Here is a 20,797-nt window from a genome sequence, read left to right as displayed (position 1 = left end):
GTTTCTCTCTCCTGACCTTACCTAAATGCTCTTTACTATGCCTCTGCTATGTTCATGGCTCTCTAAGTAGAAGGAGAAGGGGAGGGAAAGACCTAACAGGGTTTGAACATCCACAGTGTGGCAGGCACTGAGCTAAGCAAAGTACTTACATTTTCCCATTTTTTCTTCACATCCTGGAGCTGAGAGGCATTGCCTCTTTTACATATGGAAAAAGTAAGAGTCAGATCATTTATGACACAAGGTCAAGTTCACAGAGCAGAAAGTCAAAGCCCCTCTGCTGACTCCAAAACTGTTCTCCTTTCGAAACACTGTGTTGTTTCACGGGGGGAAGCACTTTCCTAGCAGACCACATTCTTTCACTTCTTCTCCTAATGAATTCTAACAAAATTCTTTTAGAAAAATATATATGCTTCCATTGTTATATTATAGCTTTGCATTTTAGTGTTACCAGTGAAATTATGTCCATTTCCTGGGCTTGCTTTCTTTCTGGCCTTTATTTTGTAGTTTGACTTGGGGATAAATATAAATATAGGGTAGGTTGGTAAAGGGCTTCTTTGGGATGTGAGTTGGACCTTGCAGGATGGAAAGGTGAAGTTTGGCCAGACAGAAAGAATAGAATAAGTGATCTGAGAAACTAACGGAGTTTGGACAAAAGTAAGAATCCACATGCTTGCTGAGGGGGCACTTGATTGTGGGATGATTAGAAAGTCCCAGGGAAGACTTTGGACTTTATTGTGCTGCAGTGAAACACCAGAGCCAGGGGGGAAGAAAGATGATGGTGGGCATCGGGAAGATTACCCTGCAGAGTTGTGCAAGCTGGGAGTGAACACAGAGGCCATGTTATTTCAGTAATTCAGGTGTGAGATAATAAAAGGCTTCCACTAAGTTGTTGGCAAGAAGGACAACCTATACAACTTTTTGCCCCTAAAACCTTTTGAATGTCAGTCTTCTCTGGGCAAACAGGCGATGTGCATGGAAGCTTGACAGCTAATGGAAAAAGGGAGAAAGAATTTTACTAATAGGATTCTACATTTTTTTGTTTCATATGTTTCATTGAACAGTAAACATATACTGTTCAAGAAGTTCAAGAAGCCTCTCAAGGCTGTTCTCTGTAGTTATTTACAACTGCTTTTAAGGGAAACTTGTGAAGATGAAGTGAGTTAATATGTAAAGTGAGACATTGTTTTTCTCTCAACATGGTGCTACTCAAGGTGATAAGTAGGTACCATCATGCAGTTAAAGATTTAGGGGCATAGACAGGTTAAGTAAATTGCTCAAGATCACAGACCTAGAAAGACCTAAGTTCAAGAGCACTTTTAATTTCAGTGCTACACTGCTCTTTTGATTAAGAGCAAAGTTACAGATTGAGAAAAATACAGAATTTTGAGGAAAAGAATAAAGTTAGAGGATTCATTCAATGGAGCAGTGATTAAAAATTATTTATCTAATTTGCTCAGCTAGATATTAGGCAAATACACAGAATGGGTAAATAGCAACATCAAAATTCTTTTTAAAAATCAATTTTTTTCCTACAGGGATAGAAAACTTTAAAAAGAAATTAAAAATCAATGTTTTCCATGGGCATATTTGAAAGTTTGGGAATGGAATCTTAAGGGAGAAATTTAAGTACGATGAAGATATCTACTATCCCAAGACTATAGTTGTTCTGCTGTGTTCTGTCATCTTGAAGAACAAAGTAGAACCAGAAGTGAGAAGTAATTGTTTATAACTTATGTGTAGGTTTGGTAAAAGTGAAGCCAGCATATAAAGCAATCCAACTTTACTTCTTGAAATTGCCACACTTTGGAATTTTCTAAATTTATAAATTCTAAATTTGCAGTCCAATTGCCAATGTTATAAAACTTATTCCTGGGCTGCAAGAAAAAGTAAGTCTTGTTTGTGAGAACTGGAAGTTCTTCACTCACTGAAAAAAGCCCACTCTACCCTGTTTGAAAAGAAAAAGGAAGGAAAAGAAATAAATTTACTTTAGTGTAACTCTAGAAATTACTTTTCCAAGAGTAAAAAAAGTTGGTATATTTTTCTTAATTTTTGATGTGGTAAGTATACTGAAAAAATATGAAAAGGGAATACAACATAATAATTCTTCCTTAAAATAGATTTGTTTTAGGTTCTCAAAAATATCCTCAAACTTTTTCAAGTCTTTTAAAGATATCAGCTTTTGAAGACACCAGCTTTTCAAAATACTATTTCGCACTAACATTGGATGATGACATGATACTTTGTTTTATGAAGTTGTTAAGTAATAAAAAATGATTTTTTAAAAAGAATATAATTAATGTTTCTTAAATTATAAAAAGTAATAGATGTAGTACACAGGCCTTTTTCCCCCAGTATTTCTGTAATGTATCTAGTTGTAAAATAGACATCTTTAATATTGGGTTGGACAAAACGTTTGTTCGGGTTTTCTATAACATCTTACGAAAAACCCGAACAAACATTTTGGCCAACCCAATACTTATCTCTGAGTATGTGGTTATGTATTTTCTAATTGGAGGTATGGATGGAGATGAGAAAAGGCAAAAGCAAAAGGATTTGACCTAGAGTTTACAAGTGGAATCAAAAACTAGGCAGATGGCTGTGGGAACAACCTGCAGATTCGGGGCCTCTGCTGGGTACACAGCACTTCAGGGTACTTCCCAGGCTGTGAATCTCCCATCTTGTACTCAGTGACTCACAGTCCATGGAGGGTTATTAGACCCTTTACATATTACGCCCATGTTTACCAAGTACAATGCAGAAACTGAGTGGGATAAATGATATGTAATTCAGAAAAGAACAAGACACATTGGAAGACATCACTATGGCACAGAGAAAAAGTGAAGCAAAGTATGCATTTGTAAACTCACAAGCATTTAAGATACCTGTATTCGTTTCATCAAAACCCCAAAGACATTTCTCTGAAAGTCAATAGGTTCATTTCACATATGGCAGGCAAAGTAGAATACAGACTTGCTTCTTAAACTTACAAAGACTTTGAACCATTCTCCCACCTGTGCATCAGATAGTGTGAGCCTGGATGACTTCAGGGAAGGAATTTTTATAAGGTCTTTCTTGGGAAGGGAATGTATTTTGGTATGTGACATGGTGAATTGATTGCTCTAATGCAGCTGATTTAACAGAGCTCTTCTGAAGCCATTCTGACCTGGCAGTTCTGATACAGTTGGAACATTCTAAGGCAGCTTGAAACAAACAAACTCCCAGTCCTTTTTATAATTACCAAGTAATATGTGAAACAAATGCCCTCACCCATCCCTGACGTGCACTGCAGATTCCCACCTCTAGGGGTTTAAGAAAGGCAGAAGAATGGGGCAAAGCTTAGGGACATGGGTGCAATATTACATGGGAGTTAGGCATGTTTATTGTGTACATTACTTGTTAATTTTTTTAAAAGATAGTGATTTTTTTCTCTTTTGGAAAATTTCTGTAAAAATAGCCTGGGTACCAAACCAATTCTGTTCTTTGCACTATAATAGAAAGCTTCATCTTCAACGAAACACATGCCATCTGTAAGAAAGGGGGAGCTCTGTTTTTTGTTTTTTGTTTTTCACCATGTGCAAGGCACAGAGATCTTAGAGGGACCTTATATCTCCTTGAGAGTTTTCACTCCTCTTGTGGCATATTCCTTTCGAAACAAAGGAGGGAGTCATAGCTATGCACCGAAGGGTTGTAGTCTGATAAAGTACACAGGTGAAGACTTGCTCTGCTAAAGTGGGGCATATTGAAACGAGGGGAAATATCCTTCTCTGACCGTGCAATGTACTCACTCCCTGCACTGCTGAGAAAACTGAGCAGACCACTTCCATAGAACAAAAGATTTTCTTCAAATTACCACATTTTAAATCTTAATTTGCAATGACAAATACTATTGATGTCAGAGAATAATATACAAACATTTCAGTACCAATTCAAGGAGACAGATAGGAAAACAAGCATTCATTCTGCCTCTGAGTGTTAATAAGAAGAACAGATATTTAGGTTCATATATATAAGATCATGCTATGGATTGATTTTTTTTCCCATTTTAGACTTATCAATTTTATTTTGGGAATTTTGCATCATGAAGTTAGTCACAAAAAATGAGTGTATAATTATGTCAATTTCACATGGAGGCTAAAAAACAATTACATTAAAAAATCTTCGTATTTCCAATGTTTTATTAAAGTCTTCCATTTCATCCACCTATCTGGAAACATTCACATGTGAGGCTTCAACAGTCTGGTTTTAAATTGGTAGAGATTAGAGGGCCGGCAACCTCCTGTCCTCCAGGTCAATATATGTTTCTCTTGAGTACAAATTCTACCCCCATCCTCTCTGCTACTTCCCTAGTTTAAGGTCTTAATGGCTCTTACAGGACGATTTCTAGGCCATGCTATGGTTACCCTGCTCCCAGGCACTCCCCACGCCAATCCATCCAGCACAGATGACCATGACCAAGACCTTTCTACAACACAGCACTGATCACTTCACCGTCTTTAGTAAGATAAGTACAAACCAAGAACCAAAGGGGTACACTGGAGGGGGAGAGAATGCATCAAGAGAAAAAGGAAGCTAAGAAGACATTCACAACCTTGTAGGCATTTACGAAATTATATGCATTTGGTAAAAATCAGAAAGATACAACTCTGAAAATATAAAATGCATCCTAAAGAAAATAAGTAAAGCAATCTTCTTAAACTTATAAAAACCTTAAACTCATTTCTCTGGAATTTTAGGAAGAGAATCAGCCTGAGAAACTAATGGAAGGAAACATACTTGACCTCTGTGCTGAGCAAACTTCCTTGCCTAAGGGTTTAGGGCTAAACTTCTTAGTAGGGTACTTAAGCCACTTCCTTCCTTGTTGCCTAACAATTTTAACTTCACCCATATTTTAAACTAATTGCAGTTTCCTACACCTACCCTGCTCTTTTATGCTTCTCTGATTTTCTACATGCCCTTTTCTCTGTTGAGAATTTCCTTTCCTTCTATCTTTGTCTGACAGATCCTTCAAAACCCAGCTCAAGTATTAGCTCTTATTTGAGTCCCATTTCCTTGTCTCTTCAGAGTCCTTCTACATTCTAGTTAACCTTCTATGCACACTTTCATGTACTTAAAATGATGTACTATACTTATTTGTTTCCGTGGCTAGTGTCCCCTCCTAGACTGGATAAATCCTCTAGGGCAGAATCCATGTCTTTTTAAAACTCGGTATTTCCTTACAGCTTCTCACACAAGATAGGTGCGCGATATACGTGCAGTTGAATAGAAATTTATGACGGAATAATCATTACCAATGCCTTCTTTCCAGCTGTGGCTGTCCCATGACAAAAGTTTTTTTCTGGCTGATGTTTTTTTCATTTTTGAGTTCAACATCTAGTGCCAAGTGAAGATCAAGTAAAAGTGATCTGCATCTTGACGCCAGATTTTAAAAGTCTTTCCTCACTCTAAGGAAAGAGCAGCAGAGGAAACATTGCCACTGAGGACTAAAAACAAAATTCTTTGAGAAATGTAACGCAGTTTGTTTACTTGTTCTGAGTATGAATGTTTGAAAATATGCAATGGCAGGGAAATAAGGTGTCAAATTCTACAGGCAAAAAGCCATAGAAGCAATATTTCAAAAATGGTCCATTAATTTCTTCTTTCACCTACCAACTGCACAGCTTGAGAATATATTTTCAAAATCTGATCTTGTTTTAAACCATTAAAATAGTTTCCGTTGTCTAAATAGCAGCCAGTCCTCCTTATATTATTCATGATTGCAGCCTGTCAGTGTGACTAGTTTTTTCCACTGTTTAACTGAATGTAGTATCATTTCCATCCTGCTACTGCCTGATAGTACTGAGAAATGTAAGCTATAAAACTGAACTCATCAAGAAATATTAATGGAGGAGGTGGCCATATAGTTTTACAATGCTTAAAAGCATAAGCTGTAATAATAAAAAGTTGGCTTTTATTCCCTGAAATAATCAAAAGAAGAACTCGAAGGAAATTAGAGTAAAATCCAACGGGATTACAAAATTAGGGCAGAGTTAAGGAAAAATATTTTGAGTACCAGAAGAAATCTAAAATAAATAAAAAATAATAATATACTTGTGATATTGCTATTTGACCCAGACAGTTGCCACTCAGTTTTGTAATTGAAGACTCTTTGAAGAATCTAGCAAAGCACTCACTGGGGGAAGGCAGGAAAAACATCTTTCCCTGGATATCCATCTGGATTCCACCAGCTAGCTGGACTAGATAAAGAGGAAAATGGATTCCTGGTGGTTTAGACAGAAAGCACTAGAGCAAAACATTGTCAGTTGTCAGAATGTTGAGATTAAGAGAATGGAGGAAGCTAGCTCTTGATAATACTGGATTATGCTTGAACAGGAAGGGGACCACGTCATACCCTATTGATAACCATGGGACAAGGTGAAGCTGTGGGGCTCAAGTTGGCTATTTAGTAACATCTCCACACCCAGTAAACTGTTGTAAGTCTAACATTGAAAACCATGCGGTTACCACACATATTTGAGAATTTCAGATTTGAAAGGAGTAAGGTAAAATCTCTATCTTGGTGTATGACCCAGAAATCCCAGAAGAGGTGTGTGTAAAATCCAACAAGGCTGGTCAGTTGCCCAAAGGGACAGTGGTCCGATATATCTGGTAAACAGCGGAAAAGAATGTTCAGGGAAAGTTGGCTTGTTAGTGTGTTTGTAGAAGTCAAGGTTCTAGTAAATACATATGAATCAGCATGTTTTCAGAATTTGAAAGCATGAATTTGTGGGCCTTTGACCCACATCATCTTATGACACAAATCTTCAAAATACACAGAGGGCAAAGTATTAATACTTCCCACTTCTCCCCAGCACCTCTGTTTGAGCTGTATTACTGTGTATCTCCAAAAAGTCGTATTTAAAAAATAACTTTTAATCTATATTAAGTATTTACTTTGTCTCTCAGATCAAATTTCAGTCTTCTTCATAGAGAACAGACTCATAGTTGCCAAGGGGGAAGTGGAAGAAGGATAGAGTGGGAGTTTGGGGTTAGCAGATGCAAACTATTATATATAGGATGGATAAGCAACAAGGCCCTTCCGTATAGCACAGGGAACTATATTTAATATCCTGTGATAAACCATAATGGAAAAGAATATAAAAAAGAATGTATATATATATGTATAACTGAATCACTTTGCTGTACAGCAGAAATTAACACAACATTGTAAATCAACCATACTTCAATAAAAAAAGAAAACAGACTGAAAGGAAATTTAAAAAAAAAACCAACAAAGAATGAAGTCTTTCTTTTCGACCGAATCTGTCTACTGGAGATTTTCTGAATGTTTCTGTGTTCACAGATTCCCTTGGGATTCATATAAACTCTCCCCAAGCAATTTGCTGTGCACAAGCTTGACACACATATACACACACACACACACACACGCTCACATGCACACTCAATGTTGTCAATGTTGTGTATATCATTTCATGAGGTTCATGGATCACATAGTTTTATGTGATGCCAGGTTAGGAATTTCTGCCTTGTTGATTTTGTGTGGTTCTGGCCTTAGATAAAATTATTAAGGGCAAGTCTGCCTCTGGTTCATCCTGCTCCTTTGCAGGGAACACTTATGGAGTGTCTATGGTGTGCCAGTTTTTGTGTTAGATGACAAGGATAAATATTTGCTGCATTTTTTTTCTTTCTGTCTCTTTAGAATGTCTAGAACTGCTCTATGTTTCTTTCCATCTCTACCTACATGATCTGTGTTGGTAAATCATTAAACGTTCCACGTATATTACAATAATATTTTAACCAAAGCACAAGGGTTTTAATTTGCTTCTGAGCAAATTTCTTACTGGACAAGTTTTAAAGGACATTGAAGATCATAGCAAGGTTACCTGGCAAAAACAATTCTCTCTGGAGTTTTTCTCTGGCCTGCTGTGAAAAGCATCTTTTCTTCAGCCAATCAGCTTCATATTCACTGTAGTGGTCGTTTGGCCACGTGATATGAACCTTATAATACAGAAAGCAAATATCACGTAAACGTATATTATGCTTCTACGTACTTTGGTTCTCCACTCTTGCTGTTTCTGAATGTTATTTAAGGTTATCAGGGAATAGAATTAGCCCTTGCTCTTTTTTCTTTCTGTTTTTTAACTTATATACTCACAGGCATAGAATAAGCTTTTGGAAAACAAGGAAACTGAAAGCCAAGGGAATACAGCTGAGATCTGAGGCCCTTTAAATATCACAAAGAAATAAAACCTGGCTAGATCTGAGTTCTTGTTCTATATTCTGAAAACCTGTGGTCCCTAAACTTTCTGTGATGACTTGAAGTTAGAGATCAATTAATATTCCTGCCAAGAGTGTCAGAAATAGTAATGATGATGATGAGGCAGATAGTAATAGTAAGAATAAAACCATTTTGAGTGTATACTCTACAATGAGCACTATAAATATAACCCACTTAGTCCTCATACAACTTGAGGGAGAAGCAATAACTAATATTCACCTTTTTCAGGTGAGCAAAGTTAAGAGGAAATAACACGTCTAAGATCCCACAGCTAGCAAGCAGCGAACCCTGCGGGTAAAGTCCTTAATTCGAGATGGAGACAGGAGTGGGAGAGGAGGACCTTGCTGGTCACACTTGTTCTTCTGATAACTATCTTGGCAAATTTGGAAGAGAGAAACACAGGGTGAGGCCATATCTAGTTTGTGGTTTTGACAGCTACGCTCTCAGGAATCCCATGCAAAGCCTTACACATTTACTCACGAATTTGACTAAAAATACTCATCAATACGAGTTTTTGAGTGCTCACCATATGCCAGCCACATGCTAAGATTTTTACCCGTATTAGCTCATTGAATCTTCACATCATCTCTAGGAACAAATTTTGTTAGTATCCCTCGTTTCTAGATGAGTAAACTGAAGCCCAGGGGCATTCCTTTTATTAGAGACATAGTTTGATTGTGCCTTCAAGGCTGCCACTCACTGAAGGAATAATGAGCCACACTGTACATTTTATTAAAAATAATAGCAGTAGTAATAAAAATAGTAATAATAATAGCAGAAGCTTCCATTCAGTAAGCATGTGGACTTTGCACCAAGGACTATGCAATCACGGTTTTACATATAAAATATGATCAAATAAAATATAATTCATTATGTAAATTATTGGAGACTAGTTCCTTTATTTAAGGTGAGAGAGAAGGGAGAGATAATTTAGAGATAGTTACCTTTTTCCTGTCAAACGTCAAGCCTTTGATACCGATGTTCACATCAAGAGCTTCGATGAGAAGTTTCCGTGCTTTTGCAGAATCCAGGTAGCAGTCGGGACACTGACAGTTGTCCCTCAGCCAAACAGCGGGGTAGACAGACTCTGCACCATCCTGCCAGAGGATTCGCATCAAATGAGCCCCATCCAGCGCTTCTGCCTTTTGGATGGCACAGTGCATGTTTCTGGTCCTTGAGGGTAAATCTTGTCAGCTACCTGCTATGACAAATCAGTGTTAAAAGGACTCTCAGGAAGATCGGCTCTGAACTTGACTTCAGTTCAAATGGACTCTGGCTTCTGCTATTTGCTTGAGTTTGCGGTTTCACTTATCAATGCTAGAACCTTTGTTCTGATGAATTTCATGAGCTGTAAACAGAAACACAGTGACTAAAAGTAAACAAGATAAACGTGCTGAGTCAGGATCCAGATGAAAAGAATTCCTTGTTTTTCTCACAGTAATTTTAGATAATAAGTTCAGAACCAATGACACAGGCACTTTTATGTTTGCATAAAAGCTCTGGAAATTTTTTAAGGGAGAAAAATACTCCACAAATTGAAAGTGTAATAATCATACCTGTGCTATTTTAACTGATGCCCAAGTACACTGGCTCCAGCCAAACTAAATATTTTCTATCGTTCAACCTCCATACTTTCAAATCTCGGTTCCTTGGCTCATTCTGCCCCCATTGCTTGGGATGACCTTTCACAAACTTTTCTTTTCATGAGCCAACCTATCTGCATCCAGATGATCTGACAAAATAGAGGTTTAAATAAGCAAGGAGTTTATTTTTCTTGTGTGAAAAGAAGTCCCAACATGACTGTCCAGTAATGGTAATGTGATTTCACAGACCCATGGGAAGCCCAGGCTACTGGTAGATTTTCTCCTTCTACTTCTTGCCTCATGTTTGCAAAATGACTGCTGCATCACCAATACCACATCTACATTCCAGAGAGGAAGAAGAGAAAAGGGAAAACATCATGTGGCAGCTAAGTCTACCTCATTTTTAAACATTTCCCCATCTAGCGACTTCCAAGTATATTTCACTGACCAGAATTATATCACAATCTAACCTTAGCTACAAGGGAAGTTGGGAAACATAGCTGTTTACTAGACACATGCTTGCTCTGCAGAAATCAATGTTTTATTAGTGAGGAAGGAAAATAAGATAGAATTAATATGCATTCAGCAGCATTGATCACATCCTTTAAGACTTACTCATATAGACATCTTTAAGGAGGCGTTTTGGAGCCTTTCAGACAACTATCAATGCCATTTGTGCCCAGTCTTCCTTATTTTTTGTTTATTTTCATAATTATCTCACTTTTTTTTGAGGTCTGAAACTTCATGGTGATCTTTGTATCCTCTAGTGCAGCAGACACATAGAAGATATTTAATATATATTTGAATGATAACTCTAGCTTTACATATGAGGAGGAAAAATAGAACTCTATTCTGTATTTAAGTAATATTGTATCTACTGAAGTAAAAGCATGACTTACATAACTTGATCAAGGACAGGCAAACTACTGCCTGTGGGCCAGAAGTTTTTGTACAGCCCATGAGGTAAGAATAGCTTTTTCATTCTTATAAGGTTTGAAAAAATAAAACAAGAACATGTGACAGGAAATGTATACAGTCTGCAGAGCCAAAAAATATAATATTTGCCCTTTTACAGAAAATATTTGCCAACCTCTGAGCTAGAGAAAAATTTACTATGTTTACTTTTTTTGTTCTTATGTGTTATATGCTATTTAAGGGTCTGGTTATATTATCCCAAATTAACTGGAACCATCACTGCCCAGTGAAAAATCTATGCCAATTACCCAAGTAAACAGCAGGAGAAAGAGGTTGGGGAATATCAGAACACAGATGATACTATCTTAAGTTCTCCCAAGGAGTAACACAATTAAGGAAAAAAAATCCTTCTTATTTTTATCATTAAACTTTCATGTGTATCAGTGTATATTCTAAGCTTAACTCATTGTCAATAAAGTGCTGATTAATGAGCTTGAAAATGTCTTGGTAGAAAGGATTTTTATAAATTTCACACATTGAATTTTTTTTTAACATTTTTATTGGTGTATAATTGCTTTACAATGGTGTGTTAGTTTCTGCTTTATAACAAAGTGAATCAGCTATACATATACATATATCCCCATACCCCCTCCCTCTTGCATCTCCCTCCTACCCTCCCTATCCCACCCCTCTAGGTGGTCACAAAGCACCGAGCAGATCTCCCTGTGCTATGCGGCTGCTTCCCACTAGCTATCTATTTTATATTTGTTAGTGTATATATGTCCATGCCACTCTCTCACTTCATCCTAGCTTACCCTTCCCCCTCCCCTTGTCCTCAAGTCCATTCTCTACGTCTGTTTCTTTATTCCTGTCCTGCCCCTAGGTTCTTCAGAACCATTTTTTTTTTTTTTAGATTCCATATATATGTGTTAACATATGGTATTTGTTTCTCTCTTTCTGACTTACTTCACTCTGTATGACAGACTCTAGGTCCATCCACCTCACTACAAATAACTCAATTTCGTTTCTTTTTATGGCTGAGTAATATTCCATTGTATATATGGGCCACATCTTCTTTATCCATTCATCTGTTGATGGACATTTAGGTTGCTTCCATGTCCTGGCTATTATAAATAGAGCTGCAATGAACATTGTGGTACATGACTCTTTTTGAATTATGGTTTTCTCAGGGTATATGCCCAGTAGTGGGATTGCTGGGTTGTAACACATTGAATTCTTAATGGATACATTGTTTGAAGGGTGCATCTCCTACCACAATAAATACTGTTCTGTACGTAACTTGGCACTGTGCCAAGTCCCACTAACTGTTGAAGTGATCACACCGATAGATGTATCTGCACTAACAGACACTAACTACAATCCAACCTTCCTTTTTAGGCTTTCTCTCTCTTTTTTCTTTATTTTTCTTCTTCTGCCTAGCAAATTTGAACTGGAGAGGGAAAGTGCATTCCCAGGTATTAGGGGAACCTGAGACTCTTCCCCCGAGCCCTCCTGAAATGGATGTTCTGAGGAGGGTATTTCGAGAGCGGTGGCCACATCAGGAGGGTGGTTGATGGAGGCTGCCTGAGGCACCTGGGAGAGGGTGGAAGAACTGGAAAGACCTGGGTGTTGCTGAAGTTAAATTGTTTGGGTATCTATGAAGGAACTTGGTGGGTTATTTCTACACTTCACAATTCCTTTCTCAACTTCATGACAAATGTGAATGGTAATCCAAACAAAAGCAGGGAGCAATGGGAAAATAGTTTCTTCCACTTTTCTTGATTTATTTAAAGCTGTATTGGGGCAAATGGGCTGAAAATTTAAACAGGAAGAAACCATCAAGGATCATCAGAACTTGAAAGCAGATTCTTCATGAAAATGAATAGGCCTGTACGTGTGTGTGATTTGTTGCAATCTGTTTTTCAATTTGACTTGTTAAAATTGAGCCCTGTTAGGGAGATCAGCTCAGAGCTTTGTGACCACCTAGAGGGGTGGGGTAGGGAGGGTGGGAGGGAGATGCAAGAGGGAGGGGATATGGGGATATAGGTATAAATATAGCTGATTCACTTTGTTATACAGCAAAAACTAACACAACGTTGTAAAGCAATTATACTTCAATAAAGATGTTAAAAAAAATTGAGCCCTGTTGAAGCATAATGACCATTTAGTTATTTGATAAACTGTTGTGTTTCTCTGAAGAAAAGAGAAAAAAAGAAAAAGAAAAAGTTTGATGCTCCTAGATATGTGTATATATATATATATATATATATATATCTTTATATCTATCTCAGTGTGACCTTTTTGCTGAATTAAAGAGGTCCTATAAAATGAAAATGTTTATTTATTTTATACTTAACTATTCTGCTTATTATTCACAATTATAATTTAGTTTATGAAATATCAGCTTGACTTTTGTGGGAGGAAGTAGTTTTACCTGTCCTGGAAAATAGACCTTGAACTGGGGTCAGGGGGGATTACAATCTGATGGGACAGATTTCTTTTAATTTCATCCCATCACTTGATGTGTATGTGTTATTGTTGTTTTTGTTGTTTTCCTTCCTAACTCACTTACCATATTTTTCCCTTTCAGAGTTATGGAAGTGTGTTTGGCACTCCTGTTTTGCACAACTAAATTGTTTTAGAGATTATCTTACTGAAGCCATGGGTGTGATTTTTGTCATCTTTAAAATTTTATAAACTCAAATTTTGTCAGCTGGTTTGGAAAATCAAGAAAGTAGCTCTGAAAGTTATTTTATGTATTGATCTTGGAAATAAAAGAAACTTAGAACTAGAACTCTCAGAGCTGGAAAGAAACAATCTTCAATATCACTGGGTTAAGTGGCCTCTTTTTTTATGCAAGGAAAGTGGAAGCTCAGAGATGTTGGGTATGATTTGTCCAAGCACATACTGCTGGCTAGTAGGAGAGGTTGTCCCAAACCTGGATTTGCCAGTCCAGTACACACATAGAAAGTGAACAACTTCTGGTCCTATACAACAGAGTGCAAAAATTCCTCAAATGCGAATTACAACTAATTTTGAATCAGAGGTTTTAGTTAGGATTCTCAGGAAGTTGATGTAGAAACTGCATTGTTACTATATATAAAATTAAAATTGCTGGAGATTAATAACATACACCTGAGAAGGCTGATTCATTTACTAGATTACTCACCCTCCAAAATAAAAGGCTGTCATTTTTGGACTGATTTTTATAATGGAAGACCAGATAGAGTGGACTCATGTTATCAAATGTCAGGATCTGTTAATATCTATTTTCTCTTCCTCTGGTGAGTCATCAGACTTGCTGTCATAGAACAGGAGTCTCTGTGTTTGACCTCCTGCTTTTAGGTATTAGGATCAAAAAAATGATCAAAATGCAAGAAACATGCAAATCATATGGGTAGGTGTGTGAGGTATATCACAAAACCATGTATTTAGCGCTTTTTATGTTCTAGCTGCTCTAATGATGCTTTTGATTGCATAAATCTTATTTAATCCTCCAGAACACACTGTGAGATCTGTGCCATCACTTCCCTTTTACAGATGATCTTAAGCTTCAAGAGGTAAAGAAACTGATTTGAAGGCAGAGGAAATAGAAATTGTGACCACTACACAGGACTACCTCATGGAGAATCTGTGGCTGAATAATTTTCCAGGCAATAACTTCAATTTACCAAAAAGGTACTATTAAAATAGCAGCTAACTCTCATGATTATTGGTTGTTGGTTGACTTCACCATCCGACATTTCATCATTGAAAGGAGAGGACAGGAAGAAGTTTTCAGACATTACACCATAAAGGCTTAAAATATTATTATTCCTTTATATACAAACTTTAACTCATAAAACTCAATTTCCACTTGGTAAGGTAGAAATTGACCAAACTGCATTTGTAGTGTGTGAACCTTAATATGGTTTGAATACATACATACTCTACTCATTACATTTGCTACCTAAGTCCTTTCAACTTTTAGAAGTTATTGCTTTTTTTTCTCTAACTTGATTTAATAAGTGGCTGAGTTACTTAATAATTCATGAATATACTCTCATGGGAATAATGAATTCTATGAAGCCATTAGTAAAACTGCCCCATTCTCTTGAGTAGGTTTACCCTTCTGACTGATCCCTTATTAAAAGCCACATTTTTTTTTTTAAGTATCACATTTTATGCAAACACTTCCTTCCTAAATTATAAAAAGGAAAATTTTAGCTTCAGTCTGGTGGCATTACTACATTCAGATTGAAACTCAAATTATCAATTCATTTGTTTACCAAGGTAAAACAGAGTACTGGGTCTAGATTTTAAGAAGGTTTCTAAATCTTCGAAACAGAACATATATTCGTTATGAAAAATTCTATGTTTTCAAATAAAATCAATTCAAAATACCTGTCATATGTCTTCTTGAGCTATATTCAGGAAGCAAAATAATTGAAAGAGGGCACAATAGCCTTAATTGACCAATATTCTAAAAAAGCATGTTACATTCAGTTTGGGGGCTTAACAAAGGGCCAAGCTATAATATACAGTCACTTTCTTTGGGCTGGGTTGTGCATTAGTTAGTGAACATTTCCAATTTCCAGCCAGAACCCTCCCTCCCCCATCACCCAGTCTACTTTTTAGACAGTATCCTCTCTGTGCCCTCTGTATGCTCCCTGGATCAGCTTAGGGACTGCAAAGTAATTTGACTACTAGACTAAGCCAAACATAATTGGGAAAAGGAAGTGCCAAGAAGCAATCAGATCCACTGCATTCCAAAATCAAGCCTATTCCTAATGCCTGATGGACCATCCCCATCTCAGCCCACATGGCTGTGAGATACATGTGACTGGATTTCCAATTGTTTACTCCCCCCCCCACCCCGCCCCCAATCCGTAGACCCGAATGCACAAGCTCTTCAAAATAAGGGAAAGTTGAGCTCAATTATACCTGTTCTCAGATGTGCGTTGTGTGCCAAGTCATGCGAAATTTACCAAGGAAAGAAAACATCAGCTTTGATCTTCAATGTCCTTTGGGCAGGGAGCCTCCTGATGCCCGTCACCTTCCAGATATATCTGCCCCCAGTTTCCCTACGTCTGATGCAGTGCTCTGACTTGGAAGCCTTCCTGCTCCTGGCAGCTCCACTGCTGCCCTGCCCCCAGACACAGCTGAGGTTTGCAAATGAGGCAGGATGTCCCAATCTGAAGGTGTAGCAACTGCTGAAGGGAGCTTGGAGATTAAACAAACAAACAAAAAAAGTAAAGAGCTTTTATGGCCTAGAGGAGAAGGAGTTAGAAAGAGAAAATACTTAAACTTCTACTAGTGCCTAAAACCACAAAACCCCAGGACTCAGTGCAATGCATTGCCATAGTTAGGATCTTTCCCGGTAGAAGGAGAACAGTTCTCACCTGTCTTACCTCCTGCCGCTGAGCCAGCAGCAGCAAGTGAAGGAACTCCTTTACTCCTGTCTCACCTGTTCACAGCAGCAGCTTTATTGTTGAAAAACGCACTTGGAGAAAAGACATTGAGATGCACGTTTAACAGGGAGGAGCTACTAGCTCCCACCTGAGCAGAGATGAGGTGGTATCTCCGTGCCCATCGTGCCCATAGAATATTCCATATGAGTCTCTTTGGAGGGAGCTTGACTAGTTCTCAGGGGCTAGTAGGAAGGTTGGGATGGTCCCCCCCCTGAGCCCGATGCCCTCCTTTCTCTGCCGCTTTGGCTGGAGTGAACAGTAACGGCCAGGGAGCATGGGGCTTTTCTGAAGGCACCTGGTTGCCAAGTGACTTGACTCCCAACACACAGCCCTTAGGGCAACACAAGGGAAAGGCCAGGGTAGGCAGCCTGCCAGGGACCCAGAGCCTGGCTTCCGGGCCTTCAGTAGGTGTGTGCCCGGTGCAGGGGGAGAGCTGGTGGGCAAGTCTCAAGTCCTAGTTCTTAACGGGGGTCCAGATTCCAGTAAAAGAAGGTCTGCAGGTGGCAACTGAAGTCCAGGGAAGTGACCTATGAGCCGTCTGCCCTCCTCCCACCAAACACCACCCTTCCCAGGAAGACACCCAAAGAGCCTCCGCACACAACTTGTTGATTCTTGCCTGAAGGACTCCACAGCTGTGAGACCCGGACAAGCAGCCACAAAAGAGCTAATGAGAGAGAGAAGGAGAGAGAGAGAGAGAGAGAATGCAGATCCACTCTCCGTAGCCTCTTCTAAGGTCTCCTGCCCAGGACAACTCCCCGCTTCCAGAACTGCAGCGTCCCCTCCATGAATGATGCCCTGTCAGCTCTTTCACAGTAAAGTTTAAACTGTGTCCCTTCATCAGTGGTCTCCTCCTCCATCTTCCATCCTTCCCTCCCCCAAGTCTCCAGGTCAAAAGACTGACACGCAGGAATCCAGTGAAAATCAGGCAGGTTTTGTTTCCCACATATGGGAGGAGAAGGTGTGTGGACATGGGGGGTCCTTCCTCAGTGTTGCCAGCACTTTAAACCCACAGTAACTGAGGTGATAGGTATGCCAGAAGCAATCAGTTAATTATATTTTAAACATTCAGATGACATAATATTGTAGAAATACACTCCACTGACTTTTTAAAATTTAATTTAATTTATTTCTTTATACAGCAGGTTCTTATTAGTCATCCATTTTATACACATCAGTGTATACATGTCAATCCCAATCTCCCAATTCATCCCACCACCACCACCGCCCCCTGCCACTTTCTCCCCCCCTTGGTGTCCATACACTCCACTGACTTTTCTTTCACACTTTGTGCTTTAGTAACAATTACTGGAATAAATTAGGTAAATTCTGTTCCAGCTTTCAGAACGTTGTTGAAAAAAATGGGTTGCATGAACACAGTTTCTAACAGAAGAGTGAAAGAAAACAAAACAACAATAAACAAACAAACCTGTTAAGGTTAAAGTCTAAACACCTGCACATAAAGAATTAATTCCCACATTGAAAGCGGACAGACAAATCCTTCTCTTGACTGTGAGAAGCCTCTTTAAGATTGAAAAAAAAAAAATAAACGTTTCCCTGAGGCCTCTCTTCTATCTGTATTAACCCTTTACAGTTTTCAGCTTGCTTTCATATATGGTCTCTCAGTGTACTATCCTGGCAGTGGCAAACAATATTAAAATTCTGGGTTTCAGATAGAGAAAATGAGACTGTAGAGGTTCATGGACTACAGAAGGTCACAAAACGCGCAAGAGGTGACATCCGTACCCAAGCCAGAAATGTTGATATTTTGCCCATGTGTTTCTTTTAGGTTTAGGCTGAAGAAAAGTTTATTTTAAAAGTTAATTCCATGTTAAGTACAGCTAATTGAACTTAAGTACAGCCAATGAGTTAGACATTAGAAACACATTGTAACTCCGTTTTTATTTTAAACAGAAATAGAATGAACGATGCCCTCATTTCAGTGAGCATGCACAAATGAAAGATGGTCTTGATTACTTGAAAGCCTTCTTTGGTGTTGTCCAAGTGGCAGGATTTGATGAGACTGAGCAAGATCTCACTCGCAGATTTGAAGGTGGGTGGTGTTTCCAGAGGAGGAAAGTCATTGGAGCCTGGAGACTCCAGTGGCAACATACCTGTATCATATGAAGCATCTGGTGATGTTAAGCAGGGTGACTTGGGCTTAAGAAAACATTGTTAACTGGCAGGACTCTAGTTTCAGTGAAATCTAGTGCCTATGGAAAGATTCTGCTGCTTATACCATTTCCACTTTTGAAGGAGGAAAAACTAATAGGATTTGCACCTGATACTTCCTATACAGTCAATAGATAGTAGCATTCTTTCTGTTTAAATTTTAGTCATTTCATAAAGGTTGAAAACTCAAAAAATATTTACTGATATTAAAAAGACTGTAATTTATACATACTTCTCTATAAAGAAGAAAACCAAAATGGCCCATAATCCCACTGACCTCATATTATTATTAAGAAAAATATGGAAATACAATCAATGAAAAGCCTTCCTTCTCTTTCTTTTGAATTACTTTTCCCAAAAGTAATAGCTGTTAATAATTTTTTTTAGTCTACACTGAAGTATTTACCATACATATGTGTAACCCAGTGGTATGCTGATAAGCACTGAAAAACCAGCTCTCTGTGCCCACAAGTTTCTAATTCTCAGGTAAATAACAAAAATACTTTCATTATCTAGGGTGATGGGACCCATGAGCAAGGAGCAAGCCCAGCCCAGAATTTGCAAAAGGACTCATTCAGGTAGGTAGAAGGAACACTTATATTGAGTGGGAAGCTGTCCTGAGTCCTTCCTCAGACATCATAACAAATACTGTGATGAAACGTAAATATTGGTAATCATTTTGTAAACTAAAATCAATAGCCAAGCTCTGAATTTTTAGTCATTCAGTCTCCAAGAACTTAGTAATTTCTGAATAAATAATCTGTCCGTAAATAGTCACTATTAATCTTATGATTAATAGTCACTACTAATCTTAAAGAGGGGTGGTAATATAACCAATTTGATCTTGAAAATAATTTGTTTTAAATATTTAAATATTTGATATTTAAACTATTATACGTCCTCTTAGTGAAATATGAGCTCCATGAGGACTTTGAGACTTCTGTATTTAGTATCATTCTTAGAACAAACAATAGAGGACTCTACGCTGTGCCCTGTGTTTTAGGGGCCTCTACTCTGGCCCCCCTCCATCCATGCCACTCCCCATAGGTGATTTCACGTGGGACCAGGGGACCCACCTGGAGCCTGTACCATCCCTCCATTCTAGATGATGCTCTGTGAACCCAGACCCTGACATTTCAGACCTGCAAAGACTTGTGTCTGCTACCAGGGTCTGTAACCATTCTCTTCTCTTGCGCTAGGCCACTGAGGTTGTACAGCACCCCTGATATGAAAAACCCTAGGTCCAAGGGGTGGTCCAGGGGCAGCTCTACATGTGTGTGTGGTGTGTAGATAGATGAGCTTACATGTGTTTTCTGGAGTGTCCACATGATCTTCCTCCCAGTGAAGGGTGAAATGTGAGATTGATGAGAAGTGGACAGAGCTGTGGCCTCAGGCTGCAGGCTGGGGGCTAGAGTCTAGGGGCTGGCTCTCCCTTCCCTGTCAAAGTCTGGTGCAGAACAACAGGAATCTGGGAATTATAAATTCAAACTTGGTCTCCTAGATTATTTTGAAGGTATATTTTTCAAGGTTGGGGGATAGAACATATTTTATTCAACAGTTAGGTTGTCATAAGCAGTGGTATGCTGGTAAATGTTTAACAAGAGGCTCTCTGAAAATAACAACAGCAACAACAACAATGAACCAATTTGTAGTGTTTTCCATTTGCCATGGTGTAAATTCTCCCACCACAGCCAAATTCAAACTGCCAATGCAACATTACTGAATGTGAATTTGGGAAGAGATGCATACAGTTGGCTCTCCTGAGCTGATAACAGCTGGATCTAGCACAGCGCTGTTTATGTAATAGGGAAAAACAAATCTGACTCCATATTAGATCTGTTCCTTTTACTTTAACCCTTGTGCTTAGTCATGCTGGCTTTGTATGATTTGTAAAAGAATGTTGCCTATAGCCTGAAATATACAGGATAGCCTACTCTCAGTGCTCTGACATTTAAGAGTCCATTCATTTAGAGATAAAAAGTTGCAGAACAGAGAACAACATTTGTTTTTTTGGAGGTTTATAGGAACATCATGACCTGATCTACCTGGACAGCAGCAAGAACAAAGGATTCTGACACCAAGAAGTTTGCAACAACTAACCATGCCTCCTCCCTCACCTTGCCTTTAAAGGTGCTTTGCTGAAACCCTTCAGGGAGTTCAGGGTTTTTTTAGGCAGGAAGCACCCATTCTTCTTGCATGGCCCTGCAATAAATCTTTCTCTGCTCCAAACTCTGATGTTTCGGTTTGTTTGGCCTCATTGTGCATAGGTAACATTTATATTTTAAATATTCAGCTTTGTGGTATAGGAGCCTCAATTTGTACTCCCATTCTTGGACCACCCCCTCCCCGCCAGCCAAATGTTAATGATGCACCCTAGTGCATAGAAAAGTGCTGGAATATAGTAA

The 20,797-nt window shown here is 38.5% G+C and overlaps 1 protein-coding gene across 6 annotated transcripts in view; it reads right to left on the bottom strand.

Moving 5' to 3' along the window:
* The window catches only part of BBOX1 (gamma-butyrobetaine hydroxylase 1), an 81,509-nt gene extending 65,034 nt beyond the window's left edge, over window positions 1-16,475 (bottom strand). The window contains exons 1-4 of one of the 6 annotated variants that reach the window (XM_059929611.1): window positions 16,155-16,475; window positions 15,697-15,975; window positions 9,220-9,476; window positions 7,881-7,995 (exon numbers count right to left, since the gene is read on the bottom strand). In XM_059929611.1, coding sequence (XP_059785594.1) covers window positions 7,881-7,995; window positions 9,220-9,438 — 334 coding nt within the window. In that variant the 5' untranslated portion in view covers window positions 9,439-9,476; window positions 15,697-15,975; window positions 16,155-16,475. Of the gene's footprint in view, window positions 1-7,880; window positions 7,996-9,219; window positions 9,477-9,831; window positions 9,912-15,696; window positions 15,976-16,154 lie in introns of those variants that run through there. The other 5 variants (XM_059929612.1, XM_059929613.1, XM_059929615.1 and 2 more) reach the window with 5 other exon arrangements.
* Between the last annotated feature and the right edge of the window lie 4,322 nt (window positions 16,476-20,797).

Source organism: Balaenoptera ricei, chromosome 8, assembly GCF_028023285.1.
Source record: "Balaenoptera ricei isolate mBalRic1 chromosome 8, mBalRic1.hap2, whole genome shotgun sequence".
Taxonomy (NCBI): Eukaryota; Metazoa; Chordata; class Mammalia; order Artiodactyla; family Balaenopteridae; genus Balaenoptera; species Balaenoptera ricei.
This window is presented reverse-complemented; position numbering and strand designations above follow the sequence as displayed.